The sequence below is a fragment of the Apostichopus japonicus genome, chromosome 3, assembly GCF_037975245.1.
Source record: "Apostichopus japonicus isolate 1M-3 chromosome 3, ASM3797524v1, whole genome shotgun sequence".
Classification (NCBI taxonomy): Eukaryota; Metazoa; Echinodermata; class Holothuroidea; order Aspidochirotida; family Stichopodidae; genus Apostichopus; species Apostichopus japonicus.
The window spans coordinates 13,448,737-13,470,332 of record NC_092563.1 but is presented as its reverse complement, the minus strand read 5'-3'; the positions used below and the strand labels follow the sequence as shown (position 1 = coordinate 13,470,332).

The 21,596-nt window shown below is 35.5% G+C and overlaps 1 protein-coding gene across 2 annotated transcripts in view; it reads right to left on the bottom strand.

The window, feature by feature from the left end:
- Positions 1 to 21,037, bottom strand: part of LOC139963781 (cleavage and polyadenylation specificity factor subunit 1-like) — a 36,986-nt gene extending 15,949 nt beyond the window's left edge. Inside the window, exons 1-26 of one of the 2 annotated variants that reach the window (XM_071964910.1) lie at positions 20,879 to 21,037; positions 18,703 to 18,903; positions 17,956 to 17,986; positions 16,572 to 16,705; positions 16,068 to 16,148; positions 15,660 to 15,802; positions 15,294 to 15,437; positions 14,495 to 14,634; positions 13,714 to 13,824; positions 12,887 to 12,980; positions 12,187 to 12,274; positions 11,038 to 11,122; positions 10,275 to 10,297; positions 9,336 to 9,378; positions 8,679 to 8,764; positions 8,222 to 8,296; positions 7,975 to 8,055; positions 7,257 to 7,334; positions 6,648 to 6,731; positions 5,641 to 5,782; positions 4,549 to 4,724; positions 3,424 to 3,569; positions 2,428 to 2,508; positions 1,832 to 1,916; positions 1,341 to 1,438; positions 838 to 934 (exon numbers count right to left, since the gene is read on the bottom strand). In XM_071964910.1, the coding sequence (XP_071821011.1) occupies positions 838 to 934; positions 1,341 to 1,438; positions 1,832 to 1,916; positions 2,428 to 2,508; positions 3,424 to 3,569; positions 4,549 to 4,724; positions 5,641 to 5,782; positions 6,648 to 6,731; positions 7,257 to 7,334; positions 7,975 to 8,055; positions 8,222 to 8,296; positions 8,679 to 8,764; positions 9,336 to 9,378; positions 10,275 to 10,297; positions 11,038 to 11,122; positions 12,187 to 12,274; positions 12,887 to 12,980; positions 13,714 to 13,824; positions 14,495 to 14,634; positions 15,294 to 15,437; positions 15,660 to 15,802; positions 16,068 to 16,148; positions 16,572 to 16,705; positions 17,956 to 17,986; positions 18,703 to 18,846 (2,490 nt within the window). In that variant the 5' untranslated portion in view covers positions 18,847 to 18,903; positions 20,879 to 21,037. Of the gene's footprint in view, positions 1 to 837; positions 938 to 1,340; positions 1,439 to 1,831; positions 1,917 to 2,427; positions 2,509 to 3,423; positions 3,570 to 4,548; positions 4,725 to 5,640; positions 5,783 to 6,647; positions 6,732 to 7,256; positions 7,335 to 7,974; positions 8,056 to 8,221; positions 8,297 to 8,678; positions 8,765 to 9,335; positions 9,379 to 10,274; positions 10,298 to 11,037; positions 11,123 to 12,186; positions 12,275 to 12,886; positions 12,981 to 13,713; positions 13,825 to 14,494; positions 14,635 to 15,293; positions 15,438 to 15,659; positions 15,803 to 16,067; positions 16,149 to 16,571; positions 16,706 to 17,955; positions 17,987 to 18,702; positions 18,904 to 20,878 lie in introns of both variants that reach the window. The other variant, XM_071964919.1, reaches the window with a different exon arrangement.
- Positions 21,038 to 21,596: the final 559 nt, after the last annotated feature.

Sequence of the window (21,596 nt, the reverse complement as noted above, 5' to 3'; positions counted from 1 at the left end):
AGCTGCTAGAACTTGTTTAACATGTTTAAATTTGGATGACCTCTGATGACCTCTACTGTCGAGCTTTAGCTATTGGCTATTGGTCTAAATGATAAGGTTCCAGTGGTGTGAATTCAGCAAAGCTTATCAAATTTAAGAACAGTTCCTCATCCAATAAGAGGTTTTGAGAGCTTTCTAAATCAAATTCATGTCATAAGACATACCCATATACCAATAATAGGTATAAGCTTAGTTCAACTCTGGTTCATAACAAGGTTTACAACACTGTAAGGTTTACAACAGCATAAGGTTAACAACAGCATAAGGTTAACAACAGCATAAGGTTTACAACAGTGTAAGGTTTACAGTAGCATAAGGTCTACAACAGCATAACGTTACAACAGTGTAAGGGTTAACAGCATAAGGTTTACAACAGTGTAAAGTTTACAGACAGCATAAGTTTTACAACAGTGTAAGGGTTACAACAGCATAAGGTCTACAACAGCCTAAGGTTACAACAGCATAAGGGTTACAACAGAGTGATAATCATCTTCGTATCCTTGGCAGTGACCTTTCTGTGTCATTCCTTGAGTTTTAGCTTCTTTGAGGTGCAAGATAAAACTATTTTCATTGAACTGTATGAGATCTTTGGAAGGGAAAAATACTATCATGTGAATGTCGGAAGGTCAGAGGGAAAGGCCGGGGTAGGGAGAGTATATATTTAATGAGTCATATTTCCATGGGATGTTGATCTCTCTTTAATTATTTACATGGGCATGGGGTAGGGTAAAGGTAACAGTTAAATACTTGAATCTTTCACTCCCACTTCCACTTGATATGCCAAACCATTCAACTCACCATGAGGTATGGCCTGCTTTTCTTGCTTCCCATTCCCACTAGTAGAATTTCTTTCACAACAGGTAACATTTCATGAGACTGTTGCTGTTGTTCCGCACTGAAAGAAGAAACAAACAAAAATATGGGCTTAAGAATGAATTTCCACAAATAGGATTAAACCATGCGATATAAGTATACTTAAAGAGTTAAACAATATTTTCCTTTTGTTAATAATCTGCCAGCAATAATTGGATAGACGTTGTGTAAATCAGTTTTCAAGAAGAAATTCAAAATCAGACTCGTATGAGCATTGAAGGGGAAATGAATATTGGAAGGTTCAACAATTTGTTTGGCCAATGATTTTGAAATTGGTCGAAAATAATTTTTCTTTCCAACGTTGAAAGTTGAAGAAGAAATAAAATTAGTGGGCCAATAAAAACAAAACATTTCTAATTTATTGTTTTTGTTGTAAGGTTCTATTTGTGTCTCTGATGTGGGGAGCAGGGGAGTTGATTGATATTCACCTGCTGGTAGTGATGACCACACTGTCAACGAGTAAACGGTGAGCCATTGAGAAGCTTCTGACCAGGAAAACTGGTGCAAAATCAGGTAACTTCAGAATCTGCAGAATTAATGTAAAAGATAAATGCGATCGACAAAAAAATAAGAAAAAAGGAAATGAATGAAAACTTTTGACCATGTGAAAAATTATTCACTAAAAGTGGAATCATTAATTTGCATATTACATTACATTGTTTCAGAGATATTCCAGAACATTTGCTTTTCCCTCTTTAAAATCCAAAAATATTAATATTGAATTTTTTTTTATGTTGCTCTTTTCACTAAACATTCATGATAATTATTATAAAACGAAATGGAAGTTCTTCTTTTAAATGATAACAACTTTGTGTTGTACAAACTATACTATACAAAACTGCACACAGAATGATACATAGTCGTGTAGCCTTGTTTACCATATCACTACATTAACTGTAAGACAATCAAAATCGCTTACCTCTAACACACCATTCTCTCGACAAACTGCACACCAATGCGTAGGTTCAGTTTGGCGTTGAGCATCCGTCTCTGGGGCTTGCTCTCTGAATAAACAATAAATGAAAACACAATTTATGAGTACAATTGAAAACTTTCATTAAAAGTTTAAAATTGTGCAATTTTGGGTATTGCAGAGTGTTAATCATTTCTTTAACAATGATATTACATAATATATATAATAAGTTACTGATAGAAAATGGTTTTGATTCATTTGTAACATTTATCGCAAGTACGTGGTTCTGAATAATTGCCACTTCTGCATAACCCAAAGGTGGTAACATGATTCAAGTTAAACCCACCTACACTTGCACTAAACATAAAGAACTTTCTCCCCGTATTTATCTTCCAAACTCCCCAATTTTTACCTTGTATTACTGGTTTTTATTTCATATAAAAACTCCAGAATCTCTTTCAAAACCAGGAAAGACCTTTCTAATCATTTCACCACACATAATTAATTGTCACAATATGAAGCACCATTGACAAAAGTTGTCAGCTTTATGCATGTATGTAATTGTAATTCTATGTTACATTTTGAAGGAAGCAAAAGCTTACCTTGTTGATTCTTTCATAGTTTCTGCCATCATCTTTGGTTCAGTCGGTCCGTAGAGTAATTCATCTTCGTCATCTACCGTACTACCAGAAAATAATAATTTTAAATAATTTTAATCATAAAATAATTTTTATAATAATTTTAAAAACAAAACTTGTCTCTTCAAAATACATCAACTATCAATGCTGTAGGTCCCTAAGGAAAATCATTTGCATTAGCAGGGGCAATTTTGAAGAGAATTGACCCGGTTCTCTCTTGAAGAAAACAAAACCTGAAAATGTCCTTAAATATTTCCGAACAGCAGAATCGGTTGTTCAATACAAAGGTCTTATTGGAGTTGGTATGGCTGTGAATTTTAACTGTAAAATTAGCTTCACCATGGTTTAGCTTTCAGACAGATCTCTAGTCATCTAACAGTCGCAGAATCTCTTATAAATCACGCCTGGATAGCCGACTGTTTGAAATACAATCAGGGCTGTGTTGTACAGTACTCAACTTTATTCAAGTACCCAACTTTATTATTTATCACAAATAGTTACATTACTGTTAACTTAGTGTTAGTGCTTCTTGCAACTATGTAGCCCACGTTACACAGGCTTTCCTGCCAAGCTTTTGGGGCTAATATATGGCCATCAATCATGGTTTTGCCTTCAAAACATATTATCGATATAATGCATTCGAAAGTACCGAGTGCAACGATGCTTACTACATGTGTACTCTTTTTATCGTGTGTAGCCTACAAACAGTGATATTTTTGAACGCCACAAAGATCTTTTTAAAATCGCGGCAATCTTGTGTGCCAGTGGAACATTATACTTTCGTTGCACAAATGGGACAAATCCTAATAACTTTGGGCTGCAGTCCAGAGGTCAGAGGTCTTCTATAAATATCTCTTACATCGCTTCATGACATGGGCCATCACCACAAGCTCAGCGATCACTTTCTATGATAGAAAGAAACACACCCCCATCAAAATTTACGGAGAAAACAAAAATTACCTTTGCTTGTTTTCCTTCTCAGACGTGTCATCTTTTTGTCCTTTGTTTGAGCCTGTTGTCGTCGCCATTTTGGACTGGGATTTGCTGCTGGTTGCGAACATGCCACTGACGTCCTTGTACGCTGTGATGGCGATAATTCTCGAGCTCTGGCAAGAAAAGGCGACCAAAAAGGATTGGTGAATGCTTTGTAACACCTCAAGAACCAGTAACACGTAACAGAATTCAGCAGCTGTGACTGAAGGCATCATACAGGATATCTTTAGGCATATTCTAGTAATACTATCTGGCAGTTACACAAAATGAAAGTTTGGGCACAGGTTTACATTTCAGTACCATCTTGTTTTGTAACAATTTCTTACTTTGTTTTCTTTTTCTCTGTAAACCCAGATACCCATACTAGATGCAGAACTGTCCGCAACATATCAATGCAATTTGCATTAACTTTGTCACAAATCTGGGTGATGACATATTTTTGAATATTAACAATAATAAACCGTAGCTAGAAATCATAACAAATATAGGCTTCAAAGATTGCAATATGAATGCATAGCACATTTAACATTAAATCACAATGTAGAATCTTGCAGTTAGAGTGCAGGGTATTCGATTCAAATAAATGGATTACTCAAAATGTTTGTAGAGTTACAGAGCAATGTAGCAGAGAGAGTTACAGGAAACAAAGTAATGGCGGAATCTGAAGTTTAAGTCAAACACTGGGCTTTATTTAAACAACTTACAGATTTTGGCTGGTAGTTTGCAGATTTTTCAGCATGGCTTACAAGATTGCTGTTCACAACAAGATCACTACAAAAACTGTTGTTTTCTTGATAATCTAAAAGAATTTTAAATAGCTAAATAAATCATTCCTAATGGTCCTAATGCTAATCCACTGAAAATTCACTAGCAAGTCCAAAACAAAAATTGATGTAACATTGAAGTATTTGTTCATGAAGATGTAACATTGCACATGATGATGAAACAAGTACATGAAGATGTAACAATGAAGTAACATTGAAGTTACATTGATGTAACATTGAAGTAACTGAAATACTTCAAAGCCTTTACCAGTTTGCTTAATATATCTCAATTTTGATCTGATGTGCTATGCTTATATCCTATCCTCACCTGGTTGACTTGTGGCTTTTGTATGCTTAACCTGTGACCTTTGCCCTGTTTTTCAGAGGTCAAAGTAAGGAGAATCAGATCACCCTGTTGGCTCATGATCACAAGATACGGGTCGGCGGCACTGCAGGATACTATGGGAGAGCCGATGTCCAATGGAATGTGCTGAAGCTGCTTCACTGAAACGGGACGGAAAAGGTATGGTTACCATGGATACTCAGTAAAAACATGATTATCCATACCAAGATTATCTGGATTCTGGATAAAACCCAGATTAGATGACCAACTACTCATTGCTGTAGGCACATTAGTGTTTTGGTATGAGTACAACAACATGAGATTGAGTACAAGTCAAATTCCGCTTGATGTGAGTACCAGTGTTGGGTACAAGAACGATTTCAAGTCTCTAAGCGCAAGAAGGATTATGCGTCCTTGCACTAGTATCTGCACTTGACTTCCAAAATATCCTTAATACAAGTTTCAGTACCAGTGTGAGTACAATGCAAACAGGAGTACAGACTCACTCACTACAAGTCTGTTGGATGTGCATCGTCATATTACTTAAAGTATTTATCACTTTGATTTGACAGACCTGGACAGTAACGTGACAAACTTGTTCACACAGAATAATAAATGCTGTGGTACTTTACAAGGTTCCAGATCATGAAATACAACATAGTGTGTACATTCAATTAACATAAAACTACAGTATACAAAGTTAAATTTATCTAGATTTTTTTGTCATCACATCCAGACACCCTCTGTACTAACATGTCCAGATCATTTCAAGTTTCACTGTAAATAAGACTACATTTACTTCTACAAATTACTATAGCTCTTAAAAATGGTGAATAATTTTTTTTTTCTTAGACAAGGCAATTTCTTACTAAGTGGTTCAATCTGTCAATAATAGGGCAATACAAATGGGAAGGCACAAAAGTTTGTCCAGGTTTAAAATTTTTCTTCATTTCAGATTATTCGTACACCCTTCACACCATAATTTCAAAAAAATATTATATCAAAAAATAACAATGATGTATATACACTTTCTCCTATGATTGTTTAGAAAACAATAAAGAGGAGAGTTTCACCAACCTCCTTTCAGTAACCTTACACCCATCGGTGATACTTGTACAATGTGGTCATTGTTGCCAAGGTTACCGGCGAAGACTGTCGATGCCTGAGTGCTAAACCCACTCTCGTCAACCTCTGCGATTTCTTGACCTGTCCTTAAAATCTGGAGATCAAACATAAAATGAATCACATTTTACATTTTCCTTCTTTTTTTCATATCAGACTGAAATGCCCACATTTCTTCAAATTTGCCAGTTTTTTTTTTATGATTTCTTTTAAGTGCTAAATTGTGCGATCCTTCAATGTACAACAGACCAAGCAAGTGTACTGGTTTAAAGTTTGTTCTCTTCACTTGTCGTGAATGTAAAAAGTATGCAGGCCAGATATTTTGATCCTAGCTCTTACCTACTTCAGAAGGGGTCCCTTTGATTTTCAAATTGATTGATTGACTGACCCATTGATTGTCAAAAACACTTAATCAAAAACTTCACAAACAGGTAAATAAACATGTGACCTTGGAGAATGAGACAGTTATGATGTCTCGATAACACATGAAACTTGACAAACTTGTAGATCTATGCTTTAGAAACATCTCGTGTACAATATGTCTATTCTCTCATTTTCCCCCCTCCCCCCCCCTTAGAGGGGGTGAAAACACATTTTCACTAACAGTTATCAGTAAACTTTCAAGAATAATCAAACACAACAACAATATTACATATCGACCAAGCTAGTCATACAAACCAGTTGATTCTTCTTCATACTCACCAAGTTACAGATTTCACACAGCCTCAGGAGTGGTGTACTATCCTGACTCACATACTATATATATACAGAGAAGTTCATTCATACTTACCATACTGGTATCTTCCTTACTCAGTATAAGGCATATCGACCAAGCTAGTCATACAACCCAGTTGATTCTTCTTCATACTGACCAAGTTACAGGTTTCAAACAGTTTCAGGAGAGGTACAGTATACTATCCTGACTCACATACTAATATACAGAGAAGTTCATTCATACTTACCATACTGGTATCTTCCTTACTCAGTATAAGGAATGCATGTGGATTCGTCAACTCTCCATCGACTTTTGTAGAACCTTCCTTTTTCTGGGGTTTAAGTGAAGGAGAGCAAAACTTCCATGTTACTCTAGCAAAAATACTGAAAAACAGTCACACTAACTCTTTTGTTGTATCAATAGACATATACAAGAAGCTGACAGGGATTTGATTCCCCTATTTTCAATGAAACTGGAGTATTTTTGTCCTATGTTTACAATAATGGAAAGTAAAACAAGATTTGGTCGTATATCCATTTTCCTCCACGGTTTTCTGTTTTCTGTCTACCTTTGTATGGCTTAGAGAAGTTACTCAGTAAACTGTCTCTTCTTCTTTCTTTTCTAAGATATGTAGGGTTTATCCAGCACAAGTTTTGGAATATACTGTAATACCCCACAAGTTTTCAGTGAAATTCTGTTATTGGACCACGGAACTTGTTCTTTTCAGCATCAGGAGTGTTTCTGAGCAGGTTTCCTTAATGCCTATTAAAATCCTCATTCCCGTCTTAATATTTTTATTCCAAATAATCCCTTTACTAAGAAGACGGCTTATAGTCTTGCTTTGAGCGATACTTACCGAGGGACCGTAGACTGTCCACATATCAAGACATCCCGGCAACTGAAATGTTGTTACCACTTGAGGCCGGATGGTTTGCTGCAAAGATGTAAACAATGATGTCAAAATACAACAAATAATGCTTTTCTACCATATAAGACAACTGCATGAAACTGAGGAAATATTAAAACTATACTTGCAAAGAATTCATATTTGGTTTTTTACAAACAATATTAACTGAAATGATTACTTTTAGCAATATCATAGTACGAGAAAAAAATACAGATATCTGAAACCCAGTGTCTATAGCTGTGAAGGATTCAAGATATGTACCTTTAAAATATGATATATCTCTGGAAATGCTGGTGATATTGGCTCCATTCTTGAATAAAGTCTAATAATTCAACCAAACCATATTCTTTTTAAATACATATGAACAACAGAGCACCCTTGGATGATATTCCAAACCCATTGACAGATATGTAATGCACTGTAACTATGTTATTTGATGTAATAAAACTTCTATGGTTCTCCATTGGTTCTTGTGTTGAATCTGAGGAACTAATGGTCTGGGTGTTAGACTTAGTAGTCCAGTCACTTTTATTGAAGGGCCTCAGCTGTTGAAAGTCTCGTTTCTCAAAAGCTAAATGTGACATAGAAATAAAACCTGGACTGATAGTAGTGCTTTCTAACATCTTTTAATTTTTTAAGTCTAATTATTTTCATCATTTCATAGTACCTGGATCACCGACAACGCTCCATTCTTCCCATACCCTGATGTCGTGACAATTTCCAGATCAGGGTCCAGATTGCTGTGGAACTGAAAATAGCGTTGCAAAATACTTGAGAAAAGTATTGACTATCGAACCACACAGTTTCTATATACAAAAAACGTGGCACTTTAAACTTAGCAACAAACATATCCTGTTAACATTTCCCTTTACTTTTGTACACAAGATACAGCTTTACTAGAAATATCAACCTACCTCTTCTGAGAGTAAGGGAGGCTCACCCATCACCATGTTACCACAGGGACCAACGTTCAGTAAGCTGTCACACACCTAGTCCAGAGAGACAGAGGAAACAGATGAATACATTCAATTGTTTGAAATTGTTTAAACATCATTCCTTGATAGATTGTCAACAATTTATGTGTCTTCAAAAAGATCACATGAACATACTACCAATCAACTCCTTCCATACCCTCAGCATCAATATTTTTGTATTTTAGACGTCAACATTTTCTTTCAACAGTAAATATTCCCAGTAATTAAAATGTCACAATGCGATCCACTTCACAACAAATGAAATAAAGAGAGAAAAAAACTATTAAGAAAGCATCTCCCCTTCAGGCACTCGTCAGCCCCTTTGCCACACCCACTCACCCACCTCCTACCCCCCCCTTTTATATCAATGGTATAAGGGTTAAACACTCCTCCTCACCTCAAAGGAATATGCAGAGATTTGATTGCCACTAGTCTCAACCTCTTTACCGTACACAGCCAATTCCTCTGGATCTTCCAGGAAATCTATCATGAAGAACAACGACAGGACAAAGTGAAAGGTACCTTTTGTTTAGAATTCTCCTACAAGGTTTCGCTAAAGAATGGTGTGTTCCACCACCTTACAGCAACATGAGACCTTTTATATAAGTGGTTATAGACCTCTTTGAATGTACAATCAATATGTGTGCAATAAATGTGAGATAAAGGTAAGTTTGGAAGACAAGGAAATGTTGTCATCCACTTCATCAATGTCACCGTTACAATGGTATTCATCGTTATTGCACTGATTAGAGAAAGACAAAACAACAATTACTAGATATGCTAAAACAACAGCAATTAATTATTCACCAACACTGACAAATTAACTTGTACAATATTTACAGCTTAATAGGAACCTTTGTAATTTAATAGGCTTCGTTAGTTTCTGTCTTTTTAATCATCTAAAACATGTGCTAACAAATATGGCAATATCAATGACACCATTTTTGACAAATGAAAATGATTTTAAAATCTGTGGCAATATGATTTGTATTTTGTGTTTTTTAAATGGCTATCCTATGACAAAAAAACAAAAATAAACATAAATCTCTTGTACCTATCTTGTCATCGGACTTCAACTTTTTAGCAGGAGGTTCCACCTGTGAAACAACAGAATCAGACGATATGATTTCAGAAGAAGGCATTATGTGTCCAGGTGTTTATGCAACAAATCTTTAATCATCTTTACAAACCTCAGAGAAGCAAAAGAGTGGGTAACAGGAGGCAAAATGAAGGAGAAACAAGCAACCTTAACGGTAAGGGGTACATTCATTACACTAGGCCAACTTTTCAAATAAGGTAATACAGTTTGAATTATCTGAAGCTATCAATTCTTTAAATGGTTCTTGATACCTTTATTTAATAACCATTCAAATTAGACGGGCATTGTAATTCAGACAATATTTAGTGGCATAATGCCAGTGGATTTTGTGGTTTGTCATTTACAAAAACAAAAAAGACACTTGCCTTTTTATTTCTTGGCCAGTTGACATTGAGACTTAAACACATCACAAGTAGGAAAACCATCGTCAGGAACCTGATGCAAGTCAGGTGATCTTTTAAGCACTTGCATTTCTTAGCAAGCTGTTTAAAATTGTGAAATTCTAGGCCTGATGAGCATAAACAAATTCCTTGTCTTGATATTGTTGTTTCAAATTCTATCCACAAGCCGGTAAACCATCGTCAGTCAAAGAATCAGCATGATTTCCAAACCTAACATGGGCCAAGTACTGTATTACTGCTTAGTGATCAGCTTATAATTGGACTTCTCTATAAGCATGTACATGAGTAACTGATGTGTGTTCTAATTCAGTAAAATGCCTTTGACAACTTGATGCAGGTCAGGTTTAATTGAGCACTTGCATTCCTTAGCAAGTTGTTTAAATTGCAAAATTCTATGCCTGGTAAGCCTAGATAAATTCCTTGTCTTGCTAAACCAATTTTGCTAAACCAATTTAAACCAATCACAAACATGGACAACAGCCACATGAATTACCTTTGCACTCCCATTCGTATCATCTGAAAATAAAATAAAACACATCCATCATGTTCATCACATTTCATTTACAGATATATATCACTTCATATTTATAGGCTATTTTGTTTGTCCATTTTCCACTAAGTTTGATCAGATAAAGAGTGGATCACTGATAAACATAACAAATGCAAACATTATGTAAGGCAATCCTTTCACATGTAAACAGGCAGTCCTTGCATTGTTCAAGGAATAACACAACAGTTTTGTTTTTCAATACCATCCAAATTGGTTTGTTGCCATGGAAACTGACAATTTTTACACAGCTTTACATATGCTTCTAGTCAAAATCTGCATGCAAATGAAGGACATGTGTGCACTGGCCTTCATCAAACTATTTTTCAAAAGAATTATAAAACTACTGATAAGTACTTACAAAATATGTGTATATTAGTTGATAAATTATTAGCAAACAAATATTAATTTTACAATGGTTTAAAAACATCCTACATGCATTTTCAAACTTTTTCAGGCAGTTTTTGCCATTAATATTAACCTTCCAACTAATGCAATCTTTAAACAGCAAAACATTTCTTTTCCAAAAGGAGAGCTTTCCAAACATGTCAGCAGAATTAAGTGCCTGTTAACTATAAATTACATTATGTCAAAAAACTTTCTAACGCAGAATAAGATCTCTCGTTATAAAGCCAATTAAAATCAAGCAAAAAGACAAAGAGGGTGTTCAGCTCAAGTTCTCTTTCCTTTGGGTGTATGTATACCTTACCTCCTGCTTTCTTGGTGTATTTTAACAGTAGTGAGTTACCCAGCCTGGATCCCAAGAAATAGAATTTATCCTCAATAGCACAAACCTGAAAAGAATGAATAAGTATGTCAGTCAATGGTCAAACGTGTCAGTGGGGTTACATTAAACATTATGAATGAATTTCAGTGATGAAATAGTAATAATTGTTAGAAAAGGTCAAAGGTCATCCGAATAATATTGTTCAATGCCTGAAAGGCTGACATTCACTGATCAATGCTTGATCTTAAAACTAAAGGGGAAAAAATGTAATCTGTCTTTGGCCTAACAGGGAGTTATCTACCGAGTAACCTTGCTAAACAAGTGTTAAAATTCATAGCAGTTTCTGTACACAGGGACATACAATATAGCTTTTTACAAGGTAAACAATTAATGGCCTTCAAACTGCTACACAAAATGTGATCCCTAAATTATTCCCTGACTAGCGTACTGGCAACTGGAGCATAAGTTGTATAGCAAGAATCACAGTAGAAATCAGAGATTTAACGGTAGTTGAAAGGAATGTTTGAGAGTAACCAACCACACATCTATTAGTTATGATGTTGTATTCTTTCCATTATTATTAACAGTAGTTGAAAGGAATGTTTGAGAGTAAACCAAGTTATCTTTTCATTATTATTAACTGTAGTTGAAAGAAAGTTTGAGGGTAAACCAACCACACATGTTGTAATCTTTTCATTATTATTAACAGTAGTTGAAAGGAATGTTTGAGGGTAAACCAACCAAACATGTTGTAATCTTTCCATTATTATTAACAGTAGTTGAAAAGAAAGTTTGAGAGTAAACCAACCACACATCTATTAGTTATGATGTTGTAATATTTCCATTATTATTAACAGTAGTTGACAGGAATGTTTGAGAGTAAACCAACCACACATCTATTAGTTATGATGTTGTAATCTTTTCATTATTATTAACAGTAGTTGAGAGGTATGTTTGAGAGTAAACAACCACAAATCTATTAGTTATAATGTTGTAATCTTTCCATTATTATGTTACACCTATCTATACGCTATCATACATTAAGGCATTGTGAATCAAGGGGGAAAGTAGAATATTACATATCAGTGGCAAATTGCTAATCATGTTTATCTATGAAATTGACTGACTTACACATGTAGGAAGAACACTCGAGGCAGCCTTGCTGAGATCGAAACCTCTCATTGAACGCATTCCGTCCACGAGTAGGGTTAGAACGTATCTGAAACAAAACAAAAAAAATGAGCTGTCACAGAGGATCAAAAGATCCAAAACATAGACCTTACAGGTCTAATTGAGGAAAAGCTGGAGTTCAGGACAAATATCGGCTCTGTTAGTTCAATTTATTTTTGTCCGTAATTTAGACACATCTTCATTTACTCCTTGAAACATACCAACATTGTCTTGCACATATATTTTTTACGCTCCCTGTTTTTTTCTGCAAAACCTTAGAACACTGAACACTACCAAACTCACATCATCCATCATAAAATTGATAAATCAAGTCAGGCCAATAAACATGTGCTTACGATTACAACTGATCAGACTTTCTCCAGTTTTTAAGTCTCATCGGATTCTAATATTACTGAACATACAGCATTTCTCCACCCCGACTAGCACAGCCCAGTTTCATCAAAAGAAATTAATCACTTAATCACGGTGAGGACACAATAAGGTCTAGGAAAAGCAAAACTAAAGTTTCCAGAAGTCTATAAAGAAAGACGAGCATAGGTGGTCTTTCAACAGACAGACAGACAGACAAGGTTATTCTCTAATCAGAAAAAATATGACAAAAAGACTAGAAACATTTGATATATTTTGTATTTTCACTTACATTTCTCCACCCTTTAAGGAGATGACGAGATTCTCATTGGATATGAATGCAGCTTTACAACAGTCCAAGGTCAGGTTCACATTTTCTTGTTTCTCTAAACGATGACAAAGAAATGATTATTAGATGGCAAGAAAAGAAAAAAATGGAATTTGCTCATGAAGTCATTGATATTGTGATACCATATAGAAGCAGAGCTAATTGCATACACAACCACAGGTGCAAAAAAGACTAGCAATGATTTAACTTCATGAGTGACAACCACTGAATCTCAGAACCTTGTGTTGTTTTGAAAACTTAAACATTCAGACCTTGCAATTACAGTTAACAATGGCAATATCACGGCATTGAGTACTACTTAACTTCAAACACTTCCAAAATACTTCCAAAGACATAAAAAGACAACAATATAAACTAAAGTTACTTTATAAATTGAGTATTTAAAGTCAACGAATCTGAGGAATGTCATAATCTTCCTTTCTAGCATATTTGGCAGCAATACTGATGACCTTTTAATATTTTAAATCCTAGAGTGATTAAGTCCAATGACAATCTATATGTTAATCATTGCAGCTTTACTGCTTTATAATCCAGTTACATCATATGCAATTATATTAGATCGAAGAACCCTTTTTCGGCATTCACCACCTAAACCTTAAGCAGAAACAATTACATTCCCTTTGAATAAAATATATAACATTACAAAGCTGTGGTGAGATGATATAGATTGAGATAAATCAACGTCACATTTTCAATTTACCATTTATTCAGGTCCATACCAAATTGATTGATAGAAATATTTAGTTCTGTGGAAGAGGAATTCTACTTACTGAGAGGGAATGTTGTACTCCAATCAGTGATTGAGTTTAGGGACACTCCATATGGAGGGATGGACTGATTCAAGTAAATAAGAGAATTAACAGCAAATATGATAATTCCACCTAAACAGAAAGGACAATGAGAAAATGTAAAGAAATATATTAAAATGCCATCAGTTTAGATAAACAGCATGATTAGTTTTTAAAAGCTGTAAAAATTTGGCAAAGATATGTTTGAATAATACCAGTGTGACAGGTATGATATATAATTCTCGGCATTAATCTGTGATCTCCTGTAACTGAAATTTGACATGAGGTAATTCAATATGAAGTAAATTATGGCTCATTCATTGCCAGACGACAAAACTTTAAACAAAGGAACGGTAACAATATAAAATAATGCACTGTCATAAAAAATTATTAATCCTGATACCTTTATTTGATTATTGACTATGCGGAAGGTACCAGCTTTGCCCATGTTAATTTAATCACATCCATTTGATAAATCAGATTCGACTGACATTCAAGCAATGCAGGTCCTTATACTCTGGTGCATTGACCTACAATCAGTCTTGGGCAACAGCAATTAGTTTAGGAATCAACTAATACTGTTTCTTGCGACTTACCAACCGGTTGGGGAATTAACTCAAACTTATCTTCTTCATCATCAATCGGTGTTGGAATCGAATGTAACAATTTCTTGCAAATAAGCAGGTGGTGTTGCAATTAAATGTCTCTTTTTGTCAACACACCAACTGGTTTTGGAATTTTTCCTTCATTTCTTGTAACTCACCAATCGGTTTTGGAACAGCCAGTACTTGCAATGAATCATATGGCAGACTGCTCTGGGACCAGATTACGGGATGAACCTTCTGTGATATATTTAAGGAGAGCGCCACAATTCTGCACGTGTCGTGTCTGACTGCCACTCGACTAAAAAATCACATGAGAAAGGAGTGATATAATCTATAAACGGTTCAAGTCTTGATGGACTGACAATTGTAAATTATGGTGTTTATTGTCTGAAATGTGAATCATGGAAAAAGGAATGGGGAACATACGGTAGGGATGGAGGAAAGTAAACGCCAACAAGTAGTTTACGAAACATTATCAGCTCTCTGGAATTGTGCGATAATACAAGGTGGCCTTTACCTAAGTGCAGAGGCAAGTTCAACTGGAGGCCATTATAATGATAATCAGCAGTTATTTTTACGACGCTTAAGCGACCACAAATGTGGGAGAAACCCGCAAGGGCTAATGGATTACAACTTACCTGTCGGGTGGCTTCCAATTCAACATTTTTGAACTCAAATTTGGAATCTTTTCAATTTTAGAAAGTCATTTCAGATGGGAAAACCGTAGATTGCTCTTGGTTGAAAAACCCACCTTTCCATGACTCAGCTGGGTATCGAACCCGGAACCTCTCGATTGCTAAGCCTCATTGCTTCAACTGCCACCGCCTTTATCCACTCGGCCGCAGCAACGGTAAACACTTCTCTTAATATGCTTTATTGGGTAACGTTCAGTTTTAAGTCACTGCTAATATATGTGACATATTCTAAACTAAATTGTGTTAATAGATGCACACTCACCCAGGCCATGTTCTGACTGGTTCATGAAGAATCACCAAGGTTGGCTCGTAGTAACCGTGCAGGAACTGGAAATCTATTATGTTGGCTAGCAACTCATCCGTCTCCTTCAACTTGATGAGATAACTAGGTCTGCTACTGTAATGACTGAAGTTGTAAAAGTCAAAATCATAGGTTTTATTTATATTCCAAAGCAAAAATCTTCATCAGTACACCAAAATCCCTTTTCATTACAAATTTCTTTCTGTCTGTTAGAATATCCTCAAGTTATCCTTGAATTTAAAGGAACAAACAAAACGAAACCTTGGTATCAGAAAGCAAATCGATTTGTCGCAACCAAAGAACTGTGAGTAAAGCGTGGTGACTTACACTGGTGCATCACTGTCATCCCCCATGGTTTCCCTCTTGAATGGAAGCACCACCAGGCTGGTGCCATAAATTAACATTACTGCACAACGGAAATCTGGGTCCACCTGAATCATGGGCAGGTGAGGGTTGGTAAGGTAACCATTCTGACAAGACAAGATTGGAAATTAGAAATGGCATGTATGCTCTTTGACATTATCCAAAGTTCTACCAAGATAGACCCTCTGTAACAGAGTCTTGTTCAACAGGGTCATAATCAGCTCAGATAGATTTTACAATTCTTCTAGTAATGTCCTTTTTTTTTTTTTACTGAATTGCAACTGCTAGAGTAAATGTCTTCATGGGAATCATGACCAAGAAAATGTTTTAATAAATGATGACAGACGAGGATTGATGTTTACTGTAACGTACCTTGAGCTCCTCCTCCTCAAAGTGATGCATGGATAAAGTCTTAAGTTCGTGAGTACTGGCATCATACTCGATCACTGACATCTAAAAGACAAAAACAGATAAAGGAAGATATGAACACTAAAGTTAAAGGCTCACAATGCATGAAAGCCATAGCAATTATTTTAGTGTCTCCCACCTTAAGTTTACAATGTTCTTGGTAGTTCCAAGAACAACCTGTACTTTTTCTGTTGAAGGTTTCTTGAAATGTAATGTTGTTTTTGCTGATAAAGATAATTTGTAACCAAAGGTCTCACTGACTGTCCTGCTGCTATCTCTACAGTAAATTGGTTGTCCATTTATGATCTCCCAAGGATAATATTTCTTGTCCAAACAGAAATTAGTTTCCTCCTCAGGCTGACCAACAATACTGAGACCAGATTGGGTATTTACTGGACATGTTTGACAGTTGAGCTTGAGCTTTTTACAGTTAATACTTAACATTAAACCATTAGCTTTCAAATGTACCTTAGCATCTGCAAAAGCCATTAGCAGAGCATCTCTCCCTAGGGAAGCCAACGGAGCTGCCTGGATAGCTACAACCCTACAGGCAAGTTGATAGGTTGCCACCTGCTCCAGTTTCTCTTTCCTTTTCTCTTCTCCTGACAAAGACAAAAACAACAAAAAATGTTTTATTCTTCAGCTTTAGAATCATCGTTCAGGGCAGAATCATGACTAATCAAACAATATGACACGCCAAGATTCTCCTCTCAAAGATGGTTTTTTAATAGCCATTACTCTATTACATTTGTCTTTTGTTTATAACCAATTCTTTTAGCAAATATAGAAAGTAGGGAGTCCAATTCTCAGCTGATGGAAGGAGTTGACAGCCTCTTCACAACACTTGTTTTGACTGAGAGTACTTGTATGCAAAATGGTGGCATCTTTTTCACCCTTTTAAGGATATTGAACTGTCTTCAGTTGTTGTTTAGTAACCTTGTCCAGTCTACACTGGTTCATTGCCACTTTTATCAAATCATATTGCATTCTTGTTGCACATTTCTAGCAAGGTTCTTCAGCAGATACTAGTTTTGAAAACTGTCTAAAATGCAGTAATGTGTCTCTTTCATTCCTGTTTCTTTTTACCCTTTCTGTTATTGTATATACTTCTTTTCACTCTCTTCTATTACGTTGTTGGTCAAGTGCTCGACTGTCCAATAGGTGGGTCACTGGCTTGAGCCTTGCTGACAAACGTATTGTAGAGAGGCTTTTGTCGACATTTAAAGTATTAACCAAACTCACATGGCAAAATCATGACATGTAACACAAGTCTGTTACGTTTAAAACTACAGGAGAAGATTCTGTGACATGAATACTACTTCCTTTCTCCCTCTAGGGGAGGAGGGGTAGGGGAAGTGGGGATAGCCTCAGAGAGGGGGGAAATAATGGTATCAGACAGGTACATATTCTGTCTATCCAGGACAAGCAGTTTGCAAAATAAGTGAAAAAGTCAAAGATCAGCTGAGACATTACAGTGTGTAATGCTGTGATATACTGTATGCAGTATATATGAATGTTACTAGAGCTGTATGCACATATTTAAGTTTCTACTTGGGCGAGCACCAAAAAAAACAAAAAGTGGATTATTTGGATAAATTTTCCTTACAAAAGAGGTCAATGCTGTAACATACAGTAAAAGATACCGTTGATGTTGTTTTCTGTATCAGATCTTACCCTTAATAAAATGTAGTGTCTGGAAACTGGAGCTAAAACTCTTTTAGCTTTAGTATTCCTCATCTTTTCATGCTTATAATCAGCTACAACTTCAGAAACAGATGCACTGTTGGAAATGTCAATTGATGTTAAGCAACATAAACATTGAATAGGAAAATTAATAATTTTTCAGACTTACCATTGGATTCTGTTATCTTAGCCAACGGAACCTATAGAGCAAAGGAAGACAGTGTATAATTTATGAATGATGTAAAGTTATTAATAGTCATAAAATGGAAATTCCTCCTGTTTATATACCATTTAGATCTGCTAATGAAAGCTGAATGAAACATATTTTATTGTCTCATCTTTAGCCCTAATGATGGTATTCATAAGACTTAATGGGCGAACTAATAAGTCATAATATACAGTAGAATTATGTTATTTGAACATTAGTACATTAGTACAGAACATTAGTACAGAACATTAGTACATTAGTACAGTTAGTAGTTAGTACTTGTTTAGTAATTAGTACTATAGGCTTCCCATTCCTTCACCTTGAAATATTCTTGTATAGACCACAGTACTTGACAACAATTCAAATCAAGAAATTTACATCTGTATTTTCAACAACCTACTCAGTGGTTAGGTTGCAGGCTTTGGAGAATAGCTTGCAGGCTACAGTATGATGAAAACTGTTTTGAATAAAATGATAGCAACAATGCTAGTCTACTATGGCTTGTGTGGCTTTCTTTGCCTGGGAAGTAGCATTTTAAACATGTTTAAAACTGCATTCTAGGCTTCCACATCAAATGAGATCATACACAGAAGAGAATATTCTGTACCGTACCAACATTTTAAACCCGAAAAACACTTAACTTTAACAAAAAATGCCTCTTGTTTGTGCTAAAAAAATTAATAACATTTTCGTCATTATTTAACTTACCTCTGGATTTCTCAGTATCCTGTACACAGTAAGTTCTGTTGCCTTAGTAACTATCAAGTTCTTTTCATCCTTTGAGATGAAGTTGCAATAGATAGCATTTTCAACACCTGTGGGAGGCTTGACTTGTCTATAGAATGCATACATGGTCGTCAAGGCACAATGGCTGATGTAAGCAGAAAATCACAGTAAAGACAAAACTAGCTGAAAAGGAAAATGACATTTAAAAGTTACTTTTCATTGAACTGCAATTCTGTATATTGACATTCAGGGCCAAATGTTTAGGCATCTTTTTTGCTGTGGGTGGGGAGGGGGGAAGGGTCCCTTGGATGACAAATTGGTTTGCCTGTAAGAAAACATGTAGCAAACTAACCATGAGTAATATGTACATTGTAGGAGGGATGTGCAGGATTGGTGCATAGAACACTGGGTGATACCAATTTATAATTTTACCTTTCTGGATGTATATTTTGTTACAATGCAATATGAATTTGATGTAAACAAGCAGTTTACACCAAACCTCTAAAGCTGATTTTGGTCACAGCCAACCACACAACCATTAAAACTTTGCCCTGCATGTCAACATTTGCATTAGGCTTTAACTTTCCTCACATGTCAACAAGAAAGAACATGACTTTTCTTTTCTCTGTAATCTTATCATTCACATTAACATTCACATTCTTGAAATATGATACTGTATATACTTTGTTTTGCATGTTTTAAAAAAAAAAATAGTTTCTGTAACTTAATGATTTGTGGAGACATCCAAAGGTAATATCAGCTTAATCACCAAGATGCTATCACTCACTTTATTGTGATAACATTACTGTACAGTGTAAATCACTAACCCTTAGAGATTGATTTTGTTATCAATGGTTTCTATCGCACTATTACTTGCAGTAAATGTACAGAATTTTTTTTTCTAAAGTAATAAACATAACTTGTGCTTGCTCTAACATAACGTTAAAGTATACTATTAATAACAAGTGCTTCCTGAAAGATCACAAGATTTAATGTTCAATAACTCTAAGTGAAGTTTAACCTTGTTATCCCATTGACAATGTTGATGCTGTAGATGCTAAATTCAAATGGTGCCACAGTCCACAATGTGATGATATATAGGTATATATTATTATGACAATGTGATCATGTCAGAAAAGGTATGATGTACAACACAAAATCGATTGATCTATTCGATATCTGATGCCTAAACTTTTAGCATACTGCAGGCATAATGTATTCATCCGAAATTTTTCTAATAGGGTTGTGAATGAATGGAACGGTTTGCCTGAGAAGGTTGTACTTGCAAGTAGTGTGAATGGGTTTAAGAATGCTTTGGACAAGCACTTTAAGCTTTGAAATTGGGTCTGATTCTTTGTGTCTTTGGGTTTTTTTCTCTCCCACAGAGTCCTTGATTTGGAGTTGATTGTCCTTCCTGATACTTTCTTTATCTACTTAACTAAACTAAACTACATTATGTAATGAGCATGGCTATTATTTGGCTGATCAAATCTGGTTCAGCAGTATTTACTTTCCTAAATATGATTAATGAATGTTGATTGCTGTGTTTATTATAACACAAGTTTGCTTTAAAAGTAGGCTAATCACTTTTTTAATCTCTCATCGCTCATCTCTGATTCTTATTAATTAGCAATATTAGCAAATGTACTGCAATGCTCACAATGGTGAAGCTAATGCTAATGATATATTTGAGGTTTTTGCACTTAGGCTGGTCCAACGCTGACCTAGGCCATGCAATCTTTGTGTATTTTCTTTTATATTATAGGCCTATGCTCTGGAATTGTGTGGCATAGGTCTATGTTGGGAGCACCTGAACTGTCATTAGCCTAAAATACCCTATGCTTGGACAATTCTAAACCCTGTCATTGGCCTTGGTTATCATGTGGGCTGCAACATACTTCATTGCAATTAATTATGAAATAGCCTAACGTTGGTAACTGACATTCATGCGGTGGTACGCATCCCTGACTAGACTGACATAAAGTCAGTTTGTCTGGTCTTACAATGTGTTCAGTGAAAGAACAGTATTTTCGCACAACCAATACCCACGCTGTACAAATAAACCATCATAACACAATCATTCAATTTCTCATTTTTGATATACTTCAGCGACCAAAGATGAATTTCGTTTACTGCTACACAAATGTGGACATAATACCTGTTCAATGTCCATGACAAACCATCCAGGGCAGAATATTTTCCAAGATTATTTTCGCTGAGAAAAGACCGTTCGATCTGGATATTGCGCGTGGGACACATGAATGCAACCAAATAAACAAACACTTATACTGCTTCGGAGGGTCTGGATCTCTGAATTACAGAAATATCTCTCACACAACAGTTTGCAAAGTCACAGTTTTATACGGTGGTCATAAGGTGACATGTGAGATGTAGAGTTACCAGATTGGAATAACACGACATCGCGACAACATTTTGAGTTTTTGTCGATATACCGACTTACGCTCTTGACATCTCGGTACTAGATTTGTCAAAATGTCAAGTTACCATTTTACACCCTCCTAAGTATCTCCAAAAAAATTGATTTTTGTCGAGATACAGAGTTACGGTAACTTTTGACATCTCTAAAAAATTGGTAAAAATGTACATTTTAGCCCTGAGCACCAGATTTGATATATCTACACTAATATAGATGTCAAGTTAGCGTAAGGTAGTATCACAACATACATTAAAATTTTGTGGAGATACCGAGCTAGGTGTAACATGGTAACTCAACATTTTGACAAATTTTACTGAGATATCAGCGTAAGTTGGTATCTCGACCAAAAGTCAATTTTTTTGAGATATCGTGTTATTCTATCTTGGTTACTCCACAGTTAGTCACATGTCATCTTATGGTCGACTGCTGTAGGTTTGCT